Genomic DNA, 18,140 nt, shown 5'->3' with positions numbered 1-18,140 from the left:
AACTTTGCATGCAGGTACAGTAACGCAAAAGGCATCTGTTGCCATATTTTTTGTTTCTACTCCACTTCCGATTTCACCGGAAATGCCCTTAACTTATTTAATTTAAATGGGACACCCTGTATATTTTTGCGGATTTTAAAAGAACTTGTTATTTTTAATTCATACATACCAAATTTGGTAGAAAAAATTTGATAAAAAGTGTCTGTAGAAAATTGTTTGTATTAATACACCGTAGTAGGAAAGAAACGAGTACCATTTATCTGTAGACTAAAATTGCTGTTTACATGCAACTGCATGACTTATTTGAATTTAGTATAGTAGGTAAAACTGTTACTGAACTAACTGACAGAAATAAGTTGTATTAAAAATGGTTCATATAAGTGAAAAACATCGTATTGAAATATTAATGATAATCGGTTATGGTGAATTTTCATTTTTTGGAAGTGAATTGTTCAAATCGATGGATTGGACTTAGAGGATCCATAGAGTGGTCCGCTCGTTCTCCGTACCTCAACCCGTTAGATTTTTTTTCTCTGGGGTTATCTAAAATAACGTGTTTACGTTAGGCCGGCGAACAACATGCTTGCAGGATTTGAGACAAAGAATATAATTGATGAATGTGAACTAATACGTGGAAAATTCTTGCAAAAAATGACTCACGAATTTATTTATAGACTTGCACGTTATCAGGAGGTGAACAGCAAATATTTTCAACATTTGGAATCATTATTTTTATTTTTATATCATTGGTATAACGTAAATAAATTAACCTATTTTTTAACTGTAAAGAGATTTATTTCTTGTTTTAATAGTTTTTTTGTTCCAAACGTAGTATGTATGAATTAAAAATAACAGGTTCTTTTAAAATCTGCAAAAATATACAGGGTGTCCCATTTAAAGTAAATAAGTTAAGAATATTTCCGGCGAAACCGGAAGTGGAGTAGTAACAAAAAATATGGCATCAGATGCCTTTTGCGTCACTGTACTTGCATGCAAAGTTTCATAAATATTGTTCTTTTCGTTTCAGAGATATTTGATTGGTTCCGTACTTTATCCCAACTCTGTATACTGGCGTATAATGTACAAGAATAAGATTGTATAATAACGTTTAATATATAAAGATAACGACTTATAGTCTGAAAAAAGTATAAAAAAAGGCCATTTTTGGGAAAAGTTATTTACGCCCGATTTTATAATCAGATAAAGTGGACTTTAAATTTTTAGTTGGTACCTTTATTAATGCAATTCATATGGGTAAATGTCAACTTTAAAGTGAACTTTAGTTAATGTTCACTTTAAGTTGATTATGAAACCGGGCAGTTATTTTAGTGTAATCGAATCTTAAGATTGCATAGGTATATTAGTACTATCGATTTGCAAAGTCCGCAGAAAGTGTGCTATTTTGTTTAATATTATTTTTGTATCCAGTATTTAAACTGATATTTTACTATTTACTTTTCAAAACTTTACTCCAAAGCTATTTTTTAAATGCACCTTGATGTAATGTGATAGTATGAAAAAATTGAGGATATGGCAACGGTGTCATATGTCAAGTTTGGAGCTTAGATCCAGATCCAATGCTAAAATGCATAGATAAAGTTAAGTTCGGTTATATTTTCAAGACATAATCATACAACATGTTCTTTCTTTCTATTAAAAAATTATTTAAACCATTTAAATTATTGAAAATAAATTTCAATATAAAAATATTGTATACAACAACACAATTAACACTATTATCGGCTAAAACTATCATGACAAATGAAGTGACCACAATAATTCGTATACGAGCATCACGATTCGAATGGTTCATACCCATTCGAGTCGTCGTATACGAAAAAATTCGTACACGAAGTATTCGAAAATACAAGACACCGGATTTCAAGCGAAAATCTTCTAATTTCGTATGCGAATTATGCTCGAATGAATTCGAAAATAGGACCCCTGCAGTGTGAATGAAGTCGTTCTAAATCGCCTTGATGTTTTCGAAATGTGCTATATAGAATTTTAAAAGTTTCTTATGTGGAGAATATTCAAAACTCCACAATACTAGAATATCTCTGCAAGACTACTGAGACTATAAAAAGCATCAAGAAGAGAAAGCTGGAAACGAAAACATGAAATGGCAAGGAGCTATAGGTAGGCACGGAGAACACACAATTAATAAAAACGGAAAAAGATTGCTAGAGTTTTGTATAGATAATGATTTAGTTATAGCCAACACTTTCTTTGAACACAAAGAAATACACAAGATAACAAGAGCAATGCCCCAGCGAAATGAAAAATCAATAATAGACTTCATAATTGTTCCTCGAGAAAAAAGGAGTAAAGTTAAAGATATCAGAGTGAAAAGAAGCTATGATATAGGTAGTGACCATTGTCTACTAGAAGGAGTATTCAAGAATAACAACAAAGTCGAGGACCGAAAACAGATACAAAACAAAAACTATAGCGGAAGAATAAGAACCTATAAGCTGAGAAACTTGCAAACAAGAAATGAGTATATAGAAAAAACAGAAAAACAGTTTGCAAGGATTGAAAATAGAAGACAAAGTAGAAATGTGGAAGAAAAATGGATCAGATTTAAGGCAATGCTATTAGAAACAGCAGGGCAAGTTTGCGGGTATACCAGAAGAAATAATCATAAAAAGCAGACAAGCTGGTGGAACAACGATATTAAAACAGAAGTCAGAGAAAAGAAAAGGCTATGGAAAATGTACATACAAAAAAGAAATCAAGAGGCATACGATAAATACAAGGAATAGCGCAACAAAGTTAAAGTAAGAATAAAACAAGAAAAGCAGAACGCCTGGGAAGAATTTGGAAGAACTATGGAAGAAAATAGTACCCAAAATACAAAATTATTTTATAGAGTATTAAAGAATATGAGAAGTAAAACGGAAATTAAACTACAGCAGATAAAAGATAGAAATGGAAATATAATAACTGAGGATGAGCCCATTATAGAAAGGTGGAGAGAATATTTCAAGGAACTGTTAAACAATGAAAATACAACAGCAGAGAATCGCACACAGATAACAGATGAAACACCTGAAAGAGGACAAGAAGACGTTGATGAAACTAAAATAAAGATGGAAGAAGTTGAAGATGCACTAGAAAAACTAAAAGTTGGTAAAGCAGCAGGGATCGACAGAATAGATGCTGAATTATTGAAATATCTTGGACACACAGTGTACAAGATCATATATTCGCACTACAGCAAATTACTGAAAAAACACTGTTAAAAAACGATACACTGTACCTGGCGTTTTTAGATATGAAAAAGGCGTTTGACATGGTCAATAGAGAAGGAATATGGCAAAGCCTGATAAACAAGGAAGTAGATGAAGAACTTGTAAGTGTAATAAAGAGTTTGTATGTCAACACAAAAAACCAGGTCAGGACAAGTAACTTAATCTCCGGCGAATTTTCTAATAACGACGGGGTTAGACAAGGTGGATTGTTGAGCCCACTGATATTTATTTCTGTTATGGATGAAGTTATTAAAAAGTGTTGAAAAAAAAAATAAAGAATGCGCTATAGGGTATAGAAATTTGCAACAAATAAAAATTGAAGCCTGTGCATTTGCTGATGACATTGTATTAGTTGCAAGAACTGAAAAGGCTCTCGCAGATAACATTAGAATCTGGGCTGAAATTAAAAAACTACAACTTAATAATAAATATGGAGAAAACTAAAGTAATGACAATAGCCAACAAAGAAGCAACTGTAAATATTGAAATCGAAGGGCAAAAAATCGAGCAAGTAGACCTCTTTAAGTATTTGGGAATAATGTTAAACAACCAAGGTACACAAGAAGATGAAATTGGAAACAGAATAAAATTGGCAAAGAGAACTTATTATTCACTGTGTAAAAATTTCCTAAACAAAAAAGAAATAATGAGGAAAACCAAAATGACAGTATATAAAACTGTATATATGCCAATTACAATATATGTGGGGCAGAAAACTGGGTACTTAATGACAGACAAAGAAAAAGATTACAAGCTACAGAAATGAGATACTTAAGAAAAGTGGTGGGAGCAAGAAGATTAGACAAAAGAAGAAACGAAGATATAAGACATGGATTACAGGTAAAATCGCTCAACGAAAAAGTTGAAGAGAAGAAGTTAAAATGGGCTGGACACATGATAAGAATGAGTGGTGAGAGACAAGTGAAAATGACATGGGAGGCCAAAACAGTGGGTAAAAGCACGAGGGGCAGACCAAGGAAAAGCTGGAACACTAGTGTAAACGAAATACTCAAGAAAAGAGGAACATCGTGGCAAGAAGCAAAAGTTTTAGCAGCAGATAGGAAGAAGTGGCGTAAATTTGCAGAGAGTATTATATAAAGGAGGAATCCTCGACACCTAATGGTAAAAGAGGCAACCGATTATGTATGTATGTATGTAACGCAGAGAGTCACGGCGAACTTAAACATAGGATAGAACAGGCCAGAGCCGCTTTTAGAAGGATGTCCAGGTGTTATGTAACAGAGACCTAAAATTGGCATTGAAGATCCGCTGACTTCGCTGCTACGTGTTCTCGGTACTTTATGGTGTCGAGTCCTGCAGTGTGAATAAAATCGATCTAAATCGCCTTGATGCTTTCGAAATGTGGTGCTATATAGAATTTTAAAAGTTTTTTGTGTGGAAAATATTCAAAACTCCACAATACTAGAATATCTCTGCAAGACTACTGAGACTCAGTGGCGGCCCGTGAGGTAGTGCCATATAGCCATGGCACTACCTTGCTAACTATGCAGAAACATATTTTTTATCTTAAAAACATTTTAATGCCTGTTTATTTTTTTTTGTGAATATTTCTCTTTATTTTTATAAATTATATCAAATCTGGCAACTGTGTAGCGCAATGCAAATCTACCGACTCTGGCCACCCGCAGCTGACCGGATAAAGGATGAAAATCATAAAAATCCCAGTGCCGAACGGCATAGTGGCTCGTGAGAAAAGAGAAAGATTGTATGAGCATCCTGTGTAAGTGACAGAGAGAGAGCGGTATTGCACTTTTAACATACGTTTAAATTGGAGTCTCCGTGCCAGGCTCGAAATCTCGAAAAGGAAGTTAGTGGATCTTAAGATACAATGTTTTAGATCTACATATTTCTAGTTTCTTTACGCGTTCGCTTGACGCTATTGTGTTTATTGTCTACTACTGTATTGTATATTTGTGTTTATACTCTACTATATTTTTTAATTTGTAATTATTAGTTAGTGCGTTGTGATCGTGGGTGTCGTAGGTATAAAAATAATATTTTGATTATTTTCTACGTTTAATTTATTTATCAATTTGACAATGAATCAAATTAGTATATTAAAAAACTCTTTTGGTGGTTTTTCGTTAGAAAAAAAAACTACAAATTAAAGAACTCGGTCGGCCTTTACCCGATTTAAAAATTGAAAAACAAAGTGGAAATGGACAAAAACTTCGCTGTCGTAAGTTTAATAAAATTATTTATGATAAAAATAGCTGGTTGTGTGGTTGCGAACAAACTAATAAACTCTTCTGTTTTGTATGCGTTTTGTTTGGAGGTGACGAGACTTGGTCAAACAAAGGCACCGATGATCTTGTACATATATGGGAGAAATTGAAATCCCATGAAAAATCTAAAGTGCACATGAATAACGTTTTTAGCTTTTCAATGCTTGGTAAGTTAAATATAAAAACCCAATTAAATTCAGCTTATCGTGATACTCTATTTATATTTTATATCCTTTTTGACCATATCGTAAAACCGCCACAAAAAATTTAGGCAGCTGCCCGGATTCTGGCACTACCTTCCTAAAGTTATACGAGCCGCCACTGCTGAGACTATAAAAAGCATGAAGAAGAGAAGGCTGGAGTATTTCGGACATGTAATGAGAGGTGCCAAATATGGGTTGCTACAGAATATTATGCAAGGGAAAATAGCAGACCAACGCAGTCCAGGACGAAGAAAAACCTCATGGCTGAAGAACTTGCGAAAATGGTATGGGGTTGATACAAGCATGCTATTTAGGGTGGCAGTGAATAAAATTAAGATAGCTATGATGGTAACCCACGTTCTGAAAGGACATGGTACATGAAGAAGAGACGAAATTTCAGAAGAAATAATTCCAAACCACTGCTTATAACCCCGAAAAACAATTACGATTACAAAGCACCATTCATTAAAGCCTACACTTGCATAAACCTCTTTTACAATACATTCTTTTAATTTATTACCTCTATCTATATACTGCTCTAAATTAGACAATACAAAAGCACTATAATTTATGTACTTAAAATACACGATAGTAGAGCTTTTATTCATAACTTAAAAGCAAAGTGCTAACCTATATTATTTTGACCTAGTCTGTTAAATAAAAATGAAATCCAGCGTAACATACCTTATGTAGGTTAAAATGGAGCTCTGTGTTGTTCTACTTTCGTGTCTGTAGACATTAGATATACATAATTAATATACTAAAGTAGGCAATTGAACCCAATTATTATTAATCATTTTTTTTCCTTTATTTGGAAGAGGAAGGTTTAATGAAGGTAGTAATTAAAATTACTTGTTTGTTAATTTACACCTTAAAATTATAGTAACCACGATAATTCAATACAAAACTTATAAAAGCGTGTAAACGAGAGAGATAAGGAACATACAATTTAAATGCCAATTGTATAGGTATCTGATTTTAGGTATGGTAGAAAAACTGGGAAAAACCGAATTAGGCCAGGGCAGATCTGTGAAAAAATGTCTATTTTTGGATGTGCGAGGTGGCATTCGTATTTTTGCAGATAAAGTTAGGTAACAACTTCAACAATAATAATTGACTTATGTTCCTTCTCAAATATGCCCCGAACATTAATAAAAAAATTAATGTATTTAAAAATTTCTAAAAACATCGATTTTTTCTACTTTCTTTGCTTATAACTTTAAAACGATTCATTTTGGAACAAAGTCGTAGGGAAATAAAATAAAGATAATTGAATTTTGTATGATAAAGGACTGGTTAAAAATATCTTAAATTATTACCCTTTCTGCAAAATAGCAATAAATACAAAATAAGGGGGCAAAATAAGCCTGCTTTTATTCAATGTTTTTCAACCACTTTGGTTGCACTTAGAACTTTTAAATTTCATTAAAATCTACCTGAGAGATTTTGCAGAATAATTTTGTAATCTAATTTTTTTTTAAAGTTCAAATTTTTTAAAAACTTTCTGAAGAAAAAGTAGACCATTTAGAAGCTTGCTAATTTATTTTACATATAAAGATGTTCTCTACCTATCTAATACACTTTACAGAATTGAAATCGGATTATTTAAGCGGCCTCAGCACTGTTTTAAAGATTATAAACCATTTTTTGGCTTATAAACAAATACAGTAAGAACGTTTGAGTTGGCATAAATTCATTTTCTCGAGAATAGGCGTCTCTGGAAAAAAATCCCGAAACAGGTCGATTTTTATTTTTCAAAATTCTAATTTTTTGGTATAATATATCATACTAGTGACGCCATCCATCTGGGCGTGATGGCGTAATCGATGATTTTTTTAAATGAGAATAGGTGCCGTGTGATAACTCAATCGAAAGGCTATTCAATTTTGTATTCAATAATATAAACATTAACATAACTATTTATACATGGTTTGAATTAACAATTAACATTATAATTAATAGATTACGTCATCACACCCAGATGTATGACATCACTACTATAATATTTATGCCAAAAAATAAATTTTTTCTTCCAACGCAAATGTCTTCACTGTATTTGTTTATAAGCCAAAATATTGTTTATAACTTTAAAACAGTGCTGAGGCCGCTTAAATAATCCGATTTTAATTCTGTAAAGTTTATTAGATAGGTAGAGAACCTCTTTATATGTAAAAAAATTGGCAAACTTCTAAATGGTCTACTTTTTGTTCAGAAAATTTTTAAATAATTCGAACTGTTTTTAAAAAATTTAGATTGCAAAATTATTATGCAAAATCTATTAGGCCGATTTTAATGAAATTCGGTGGACAGTTTAAGTATGCTATAAGAATTTTCCAACTCAATTATGAAGGTTCTAAGTGCAACCAAAGTGGTTGAAAAACATTGAAAAAAATAGTCTTTTTTGCCCCCTTATTATCTATTTATTGCTATTTTGCAAAAAGGGTAATAATTTAAGACATTTTAAACCAGTCGTATATTATACAAAATTCAATTATCTTTATTTTCTTTTCCTACGAGTTTGTTCTAAAATAAATCGTTTTATCGAATATTTTAATTTTTTTATTAATGTTCTGGAAATATTTCGGAAGGAGCATAAGTCAATTATAATTATTGAAGTTGTCACCTAACTTTATCTGCAAAATCCGAATGCCACCTCTTACATCCACCTCAAAACAGATCCGTCCTGGTCTAAATTTATTTGGAACTTAAGTGACGAAGTCCAGAAGTTCTGTAATTTTAAATATACTATATATACTACAGTCACAATAAAGCTGCACTAGAAATAAACAAACCAAGACATGTTGTGTGTTACGAGGAGCACTCCCAAATCATGATTTACAATGTATAAACTTTGTAAACCATGATTTGGGATGTATATAGATTGTAAATCAAGATTTGTAAATGCTCGTCGTAACATTTAACGTGTCTTGGTTTTTTTTATTTATAGTACATCTTTATTGTGATTTTAGTATAGTATCCTTCTGAAGTTATTTTCGATAATAAAAATTAGTACTTTGGAAACAGCTTACGACTTGGAGGCGCAAACATTAAAGACCATGTTTTAATCGTCTAAATCTTTTTTTTCCATTATTTGATTATTATGAAATCCGGGGAAGGCCCCAATGCGATGGACCGACGACCTTAAAAGAATTCTGACCAATTGGATAGTAGAAGCCGAGAACAGATATTGTACTTTTTTTTAGATAAAAATATCTAGACAACGCCTAAGTTCAACAATATTCTTTCGCTATTAGTATGGCAGAAAGTTCATCCAGTTATCCTACCTTCAAGTGGAAAGCACTATTTGACTATTTTTGCGTTCCCAATAAGTTTTTTTTGTAAATCAGTTTATAAAGGATTTTGTAAGAACCTCCACCATTTTTTAAATATCATGCCTGCGTTTATAATTTACTTGAAAAAATAAGTTTATTTTATTTGGAGCAGTATTTTATTCTACAGCAGTGTAAAGAATCATTCAATAATTGATGTAAAAACCAATTATAGTGATATAAGACAAATTAATATTTAAAACAAAGGATAATATGCAACGGTATTTATGACATATAGGCGAGCGGGAGATACCCCTAAAATGACCAGGTACTGACCACGGAGAGGTGAATGGCTAATTTTATTCGTACTTTATATTTTTGAAAGTGCTGAAAACGAAAATAAGGTTTATTTTGAATTTTATGTGGGGGAACATTGTCAAAATCGCAATTTTAACCTAAAAATAAAAAAAAAGAAACCACGTTTTTTTGCGTTTACTTCGCTACAACTCTGTTCCCTTTTAATAGTTTTTTCGGAAATTTTTATAGTATATATTTCTCACCTTTATTAAGAGAATGGTACTTACTTCAAGCTTTCAGTCTTATTCTAATAAAAGTTATGCATTTTTTAAAGTGAAAGGTGCAGATTTCTGAATTGCAAAGTTCAATCGCAAAAGTTGAGCGACGAAGTTTGAAATTTAGCTTTTTAATCACATGTATGTGAAAGTATAGAGTACAAAGAAGTTTTTTGGAAAGTTTTAGATCAAAATGTTTTATAGAAAAAAAATTGTGCAACTTTTAATATCAACATTATAAATCCCCAACATAACGCTTATTTTTCGAGATACTGACCATAGTGATCATGGATGGTGAATGGTTAATTTTAATCTTACTTTATGTTTTTAATGGTACTGAATACGAAAATGAGGTTTATTTTGCATTTTAATTGACGAAATATTGTCAAAATCGCAATTTTACCTTAAAAATAAAAAAAAGGTAAATCACGTTTTTTTTGCGTTTTACTCGCTACAACTCTGGTTTATTTTAATATTTTTTTCTAAGGTTTGTAAACTATTTGTTGCTCACTTTTTTGAAGACAACGATATCTATCTTAAGCTTTTAGTATTATTCTGGTAAAAGTTAGGAATTTTTTAAATTACAATGTGCAGATTCATGAATTGCAAAGACTAATCACAAAAGTTGAGTGGCAAAATTTGAAATTTATCTTCTTAATCACATTTATGTTAAAACATAGAGTACAAAGAAGTTTTCTGGAAAGTTTTAGTTACAAATGTTTTATAGAAAAACAATGGCGCTTAATATAGACATTATACATCCCCAAAATAACGCTTAATTTTCGAGATACTGACCATGGGCAGTAAATGGCTAATTTTGCTCTTATTTTATGTTTTCGATGGTGCTGACAATGAAAAAGAGGTTTATTTTGAATTTTATGTGAGGAAACATTGTCAAAATCACAATTTTAACCTAAAAATTAAAAAAATTATGAAGTCACGAATTTTTACGTTTAACTCACTACAACTCTGTTCTATTTTAATATTTTGTTCTGAAATTTCTACAGCGTATATTTCTCACCTTTGTGAAGACTATGAAAGCAACTGTAGTCTTTTAGTCTTTTCTTCATAAAAGGGATGAATTTTAAAAAATCAAAGATTCGTGAATTGCAAAGTTATATCGCAAAAATTAAGTGACAAAATTTAAAATTTATCTATTTGATTACGTTTATGTTAAACCATAGAGTTCAAAGAAGTTTTATGGGGAGTTTTAGATCTAGATGTGTTATAGAAAAAAATATGGTGCAAATTTTAATTTTAAGAAAAACGTGGTTTCATTTTTTTTATTTTTAGAGCAAAGGTGCGATTTTGACAATGTTCTTCCACCTAAAATTCAAAATAAACTTGATTTTCGTATTCAGCACCATCAAAACATAAAGTAAGATCAAAATTAGCCATTCATCACCAATGATCAGTATCTCGAATAATTAGCGTTATTTTGGGGATTTATAACATCGACGTTAAACGTTGCACCATTTGTTTTCTATAAAACATTTTGATATAAAACTTTCCAGAAAACTTTCTTGTACTCATGTTTTAAAAATAATTTAATTTAAGATCTATATTTCAATTTTTTTGAGTCAAATTTTGCGATTAAACTTTGCAATTCACGAATCTGCACCTTGTACTTTAAAAGATTCATAACTTTTACTAGAATAATACTAAAAGCTTAAAGCAGAAACCACTGTCTTCAAAAAGTAAGCGATATATAGTGTACAAGCTTTAGAAAAAAATATTAAAACGGACCAGAGTTGTAGGGAGCTAAACGCAAAAAACGTGATTTCATTTTTTTTATTTTTAGAGTACAATTGCAATTTTGACAATATTTCCCCACCTATAATTTAAAGTAAATTTTATTTTCGTTTTCATCAGGGACAAAAACATAATCTAAGGCCAAAATTAGCCATTCACCACCCATTGTTAGTATCTCGAAAAATAAGCGGTATATTGGGGATTTCTAATGTCGATATTAAAAGTTGCACTATTTTTTTTCTATAAAACATCTACCAGAAAACTTCTTTGTACTCTCTATTTTAACATAAATGTGATTAAGAAGCTAAATTTTAAACTTCGTTACACAAATTTTGCGATTAAACTTTGCAATGCACAAATCCGCACCTTTTCCTTTGAAAAATTCATAACCTCTATCAGAATAAGAATAAGAGCTTGAAGCAGATACCGTTGTCTTGGAAAATGTTAGAGCTATATACCGTAAAAATTTCAGAAAAAAATCTTAAAATAGAACAGAGTTCTATGTAAACGCACAAAACGTGATTTTATTTTTTTTTTATTTTTGATTGCGATTTTGACAATGTTCCTTCACATGAAATTCAAAATAAACCTCATTTTCGTTTTCAGCACCCTCGAAAATATAAAGTACGAATAAAATTAGCCATTCACCCCTCCGTGGTCAGTATCTAGAAAACTAAGCGCTTTTTTGAGGGGGTCCCGCTCGTGTAATACGGCATGTCAGAATCTACGTCCTGAAATATCCACGTCACTAGTTAAGGGTTAATTTTTATTTTACGATAAAAAGTGATAAATAGTTCAGATAATTTAATTTACTAAAAATTGTGTCTAATATTTTTTGTAGGGTTGCTAACATAACAGAGCGAAAATCCTATGCACCCCTTTTACCAAAATTTAGGCCGAGGAACAAGGATAGCGATCCCACAAACTTAAACTTAAGCTTATATTAGTCCCCCTACACATAAAAAAATAAAATTGCGTCCTATGAAAAATGCAACCCTAAATGTAACTTTTCAATGGAGTACGTAGTAAAATAAAAAAAATATGAATAGCTACTAGTTTAAAAATAATTTAAGATAACATATTTAGGACACACATTGATTAGAAATTTGAAAGCGTATATAGTTACAGATATTTATTTTGTCATAATTTTTTCGTGAAATATATCTAATGGATTACGAATCAAAAATGATTTTTTATCAGTACAATGCATTTGTTAAAGTGTATTGAAATTTTATCAAGTGCGGGTTGTCAGGAAAAAATCACTAACCTACGGGCTATAACGGGACCAGCAACATTATTAGTTGTAACGTTTGTTCGCAGTCTGAATTTCGTCTCTGAGGTAATAGGCACTGGAATTCCTGACCTCAATTCTTTATGCCAGGTGCCACTTTTTGTGGAAGAACCTTAAAAGAAAAAGTAAATAATGACTACATTATATACGATATTTATATGTAATTATTAATTGCGTAGACGCAAAATTTCAGGCCAATATGTTTTAAATGTATTTATTTTTTTTTTCGAATCCTGACAAAACTATGATATTTGAAATTAAGAACTACACTTAATTTTCTATTTTCTTTTCACTCCTGTAACTTATTCAAATAAACATTATAAAAGTTTCAGAGACTTTCGGCCCTTGGTAATAATTTAATATTTAATTCTGCGTTTAAATTTTTCAATAATACTTATTAGTTTTCTCAGGATTCGAAAAAAATGAATGCATTTAAACACATTGGCGCGAAAGAAACTACGTGAATTATGAATTTGAACTAACGATTTGTACGTTAACATATATTTTAATTGCATAATGTTCTTCTTGTGATTCATTTTCTTATCGGAGGTTGGTTATCATTAAAGCTAACCGTATCCTATTGGCAGCCTCTCTGAAAAGTTTTACTGAACTACAATATCATACCACTTATGTAGGTTTTTGAGCCAGGGTACATCCTCATTCAGGATATGTTTCGTCTACCCTTGATCCTTTTTTGCAGGAAGAGTTTTAATAAACATCGCAAACAATAAAAACATCGCAAACCCTGGACTACCAAAGGTTTCTGCATATCAGCCAAAAACATGCGTTCACTACTGTTAGTCCTGTCGCCAGGGGGGGTACAACGGCCTCCTGTATTCAGATGGAGTTACCCAAGTTTTTTTTATGTATTTTGACCTGTAGAACACGAATTTTTTGGGTAACAGTTGATCCCGATGTCGATAAGATTGTTATAAACCAAGAAGTTGAGGAATCACATAACAGCGATTTCTCGCAAAACAAAACATTTTTTTGTATTTTTTGGGCCATTCTAACCAAAAAATGTTCCTACAAATTTTTTCGTAGGATGCATAGTTTTCGAGATAAACGCGGTTGAACTTTGAAAAAATCGAAAAATTGGAATTTTTGAACCCGAAAAACTTTTGATTAAAAAATAAAATAGCAATTCTGCTTACCGCATTTGAAAGTTCAAGTCAAATTATATCGGTTTTAATTATTTGTATTGCTAAAAATGTATTATGTTATTGTTAAAACAAAGCTATAAACACCTAGTGCTTGAGTGATGTTTCAATGATTTCTCATTTAAAATCGAACGAGTACGTAGAGGAGGTAAAAGTGCAAGCGGGGCTATTTCTAAGTAGCATGCATTAAAGCGCATGTATTAGGCACGGGAAACACTATGTGTTTACAGCTTTTTTTAACAATCAAAAAATAAATTTTTAGCAATGCAAATATTCAAAACAGATATAATTTTACTTAAACTTTTAAAGGCGGTAAGCAGAATTGCTATTTTATTTTTTATTCAAACGTTATTCGGGTTCAAAAATTGCAATTTTTCGATTTTTTGAAAGTTCAACCGCATTTATCTCGAAAACTATGCATCCTACGAAAAAACTTGTAGGAACATTTTTTGGTTAGAATGACCCAAAAAATACAAAGAAATGTTTTGTTTTGCGAGAAATCGCTGTTATGTAATTCCTCAACTTCTTTGTTTATAACAATCTTATCGACATCCGGATCAACTGTTACCCAAAAAATTCGTGTTCTACGGGTCAAAATACATAAAAAAAACTTGGGTAAGTCCATCTGAATTAAGAAGGCCGTTGTACCCCCCCTGGCGACAGGACTATGTATATCAAGAAATTTACTACCAACGTCCCTGTTACTGAATATATCACCAAGTACAGGGCAATCTATTTAAAACTTATAAAATCGGCTAAAAAATTGTACTACCAAAATCGTCTCAGAAGCTCCAAAAGTTTTGCAAAAGAAACTTGGTCCATAATAAACGATCTTCGAAATAAAACTCACACAGCTCAAACATTTTACCTTCCAGACCCACAAAATCTAAACGAATACTTTGTTAAAAATATAACAAACAATTTGTGAGTAAAAATATAACATCAACTATTGTGTCAAAACAAGATCCCATTTCCTATCTACCTAATTCAGGAAAGGTTTCGAATTCATTCTTTATAAGACCGGTTGGTAAATCTGAACTGATCCAAACAATCAATAGTATCAAAAGCAAATCTTCCTGTAGCACCGATGGACTATACATAAAAATTTTCTCAAATCTCCCAGACAATGTGTTGGGAGTCCTCATCTCTCTAATTAATGATTCTTTTGAGAAAGGTAAATTTCCAGAGTGCCTAAAGACGGCCATCATTATTCCTCTTCATAAGGGTGGTGAAAAATCTATTGCCTGCAATTATAGACCTATTGCATTACTACCGGTACTCTTCAAAATTATTGAAAGACTCATAAAAGCCCGACATGTCCTTTCTCGTTGATAACAAGATTTTATTACAAAATCAGTTCGCCTTTTTAAATAATAAATGTACCACCGATGCCATGTTTTCTGTACTACATGAGGTTTATCAAGCATTAAACAATAATCTCCACACTGCCACTGTTTTTTTGTGATTATGCCAAAGCTTTTGATTATTTAATCACGACATTTTGATAAAAAAACTAGATTTCTATGGAATTCGAGATATTTCCTTGAACTGGTTTCAATCTTACTTGGATAATAGGAAACAACTAGTTAGAGCAAATGATACAGACTCTAGTCTCAAAAATGTTGTTTGTGGAGTACCACAAGGTTCAGTATTGGGTCCTCTACTTTTCCTTATCTTTATTAATGACATCACTAGTTTAAAAATCGATGGAAAAGTTTTTCTTTTTGCTGACGATACCAGTATCACTTGCAGCAACTCAAATATCGCAACTCTTCATGCTACTATAACTTCTGATCTACTCACAATAAAATCCTGGTCAGATTCTAATTTACTCTCTTTTAACGTAGATAAAACAGTAGCATTACCCTACAAAGGAACTATTCAACCCTTACACCTTCATAACAGCCAGATCAGTATCGTTGATTCTGTAAAGTTTCTTGGTATTTTTTTAGACAGCAACCTTAAATGGTCCCTTCATATCGATGTGTTAAGCAAGAAACTATCCTCAGCTTGCTTTGCAATAAGATCTGTCTCGAAGGAAATGGATTTAGCCTCTTCCAAAATAACATACTTTTCATTGTTCGAGTCCCATCTTCGATATGGTCTGCCTTTTTGGGGTTCTGGTACAGCTGCCCAATCCGATGTTATTTTTAAATTACAAAAAAGAGCAATAAGATATCTGTTTGGCCTCAGAAGAACAACACATTGCAGAAGCTTCTTCAAAGATCACATGATTCTAACATTACCTTCTTTATATATTTTAGAAACTGTTTGCTTAATTCGTAAACATCTACATGTCTTTCCAGCAAGACCTAGACATGACTATTCCACTAGAAATTCTACTTTTGACATCTATTTACCGATCCCGTCCAGTGAGTTAGTAAAGAAATCTACATTATATTCTGCAAAAAAACTATACAACCATCTCCCTCTACAACTTAAATCTGCAACATCTTTCCCCAAGTTCCGTAAAATGACAAAAGCCTATTTATCTGAAAGACCATATTATTCAATAGCAGAGTTTCTTAACCACTAACTAAGAAATTACAGTATTCTTATGTATAAGTAGAATCTTAATCTATATTTGAGTGTCATATGCAGCAGCAAAGCTTATTAAATTACTTATTAAATTTCTTAATGTAGATTACGCAATTTGCAATTTTTTAAAAAATTTTGCAATAGATTGTTACTGATTTTTATTTCATTTTATTATGTTTTATTTATATTGACGATTTGTATAATTTTAGTAAATTGTATTTGTTATTGTTTTTATTTATGATTCTTGCAAGCTTTGTCTATAAAATTGTTAAATTTTTCATGACAATAAAGCATATTTCTATTCTATTCTATTCTATAATATTGAATAATTCCCATCTTTGGAAGTATGGCCTTAATATTTCAACTTTCTTGCTTCAACCCAAATAAGGCCACCGTCTTTATTTATTTATTTATTTTTATTTATTTATTTATTTTACACGGACACTTGACAACTGCGTGTTTTTAGTTGTACTGCGACTTGCTAGAAGATGGGCGGCGTACTTTTTTGTGTAGTGAAGCCATCTTATTAAAAATTCTAAAAGTATAATTCCTGTATTTGCTGCAGAACTTTTGAGGTTACCTGATATACTGTTTAAAGTTTCAAACATTGCTGATCGAAGATGAGTAAAATTAGTTGTTAAAATCCTCCAATCTTAAAAATATTTTCTTTCACTTAAAAAAATTTATATAATAATAGAAAAAACTATTATCATTTGTGAGTTTTATGAGTGTTGTTTTTCAATGTGCTTACTGGAAGAAACTTTTAACTTTAAGTAAAATGGCCGAGATCGAAAATGAAATGATTCAAAGATTTATCGATTTCACACCGTAGTTTAGAGGAGTCGATGGTTCTGTTTACGAAAAACACTGATTTAATCAGTTTATCCATGAAAATCAGTTTATCCATTCACAGAGATTAAAATTGGGCACTACCAGCAAGGATTCAGAGAAGGCAGATCCACTACAGATGCGATCCTAATAATTACACAAACAATGGAAAAATGCCACGAACACAACATAGAACTCCACACTCCACATCCTCTTCGTAGACTTCAGAAAAGCCTTTAACTGTATTGGAAGAAATAACTAATTATTTATTGAAATTCAAAATCAAGATATATCAGCAAACTTAATCAGATTAACAAAAATGGCTATGGATGGATCTCGAGTAACACCAGAGGAAGGTAGCACAAAATCAATAATTGCAATAGAAACAGGAGTGCGGCGAGGCGATTCACTGTCAACCACATTATTCAACATAGCAGTAGATGGAACAGTCAAGGCTGAAACTTGCCCCAAAAAGAGGGTGTTGTTTGCATAACATGAAAAGGGAATTGAAATTTGACAAGATATTGATATGTCGTATAAGGGGATGTTACACAACAAAATTCAAGGCCACGGTCGCTCTAGTCTCAGAGATTTAAGGATTGGATTTTTAAGGGATGGTAATAATGTACTCTTATTAGCTTAAAAAAAATTAAAAAGATAGAAAAATCAAAATAAGGATGTAAAACAAAAAATAAAATATTGGGCGCCACTGGTTACCTAAAGGAACCAACAAAAAAGCTTCTTAGCTTCAGTAGCTCTAAATAGTTGTTTTGAGCTGCATCCAAACCATTCTCTCAGGTTCTTCAGCCATGAAATTCGTCTTCTGCCGATGCTTCCTCTGCCATCTATCTCTCCCTGCATTATGAGTCGCAGGATGCCATACTTTTGGCCCCGCATCACATGTCCGAGGTACTGTAGTTTTCTTTCTTTAATTGTAAGTTCAACTTCCTTCTCTTTCGTAACTCTATCTACCCAGGAAACCCTCATAATTCTTCTATACGTCCACATTTTAAAGGCGTGAAGTCGT

The 18,140-nt window shown here is 31.7% G+C and overlaps 1 protein-coding gene across 1 annotated transcript in view; it reads right to left on the bottom strand.

The window, feature by feature from the left end:
* Positions 1-12,544: 12,544 nt before the first annotated feature.
* Positions 12,545-18,140, bottom strand: part of LOC114341755 (uncharacterized) — a 262,233-nt gene continuing 256,637 nt past the window's right edge. The window contains exon 13 of the mRNA XM_050652139.1: positions 12,545-12,699. Within this exon, the coding sequence (XP_050508096.1) occupies positions 12,545-12,699 (155 nt within the window). The remainder of the gene's footprint in view (positions 12,700-18,140) is intronic.

Source organism: Diabrotica virgifera, chromosome 5, assembly GCF_917563875.1.
Source record: "Diabrotica virgifera virgifera chromosome 5, PGI_DIABVI_V3a".
NCBI classification, from domain to species: domain Eukaryota; kingdom Metazoa; phylum Arthropoda; class Insecta; order Coleoptera; family Chrysomelidae; genus Diabrotica; species Diabrotica virgifera.
The sequence above is the reverse complement of the archived record's forward strand: the minus strand, read 5'-3'. Positions and strand labels throughout refer to the sequence as shown.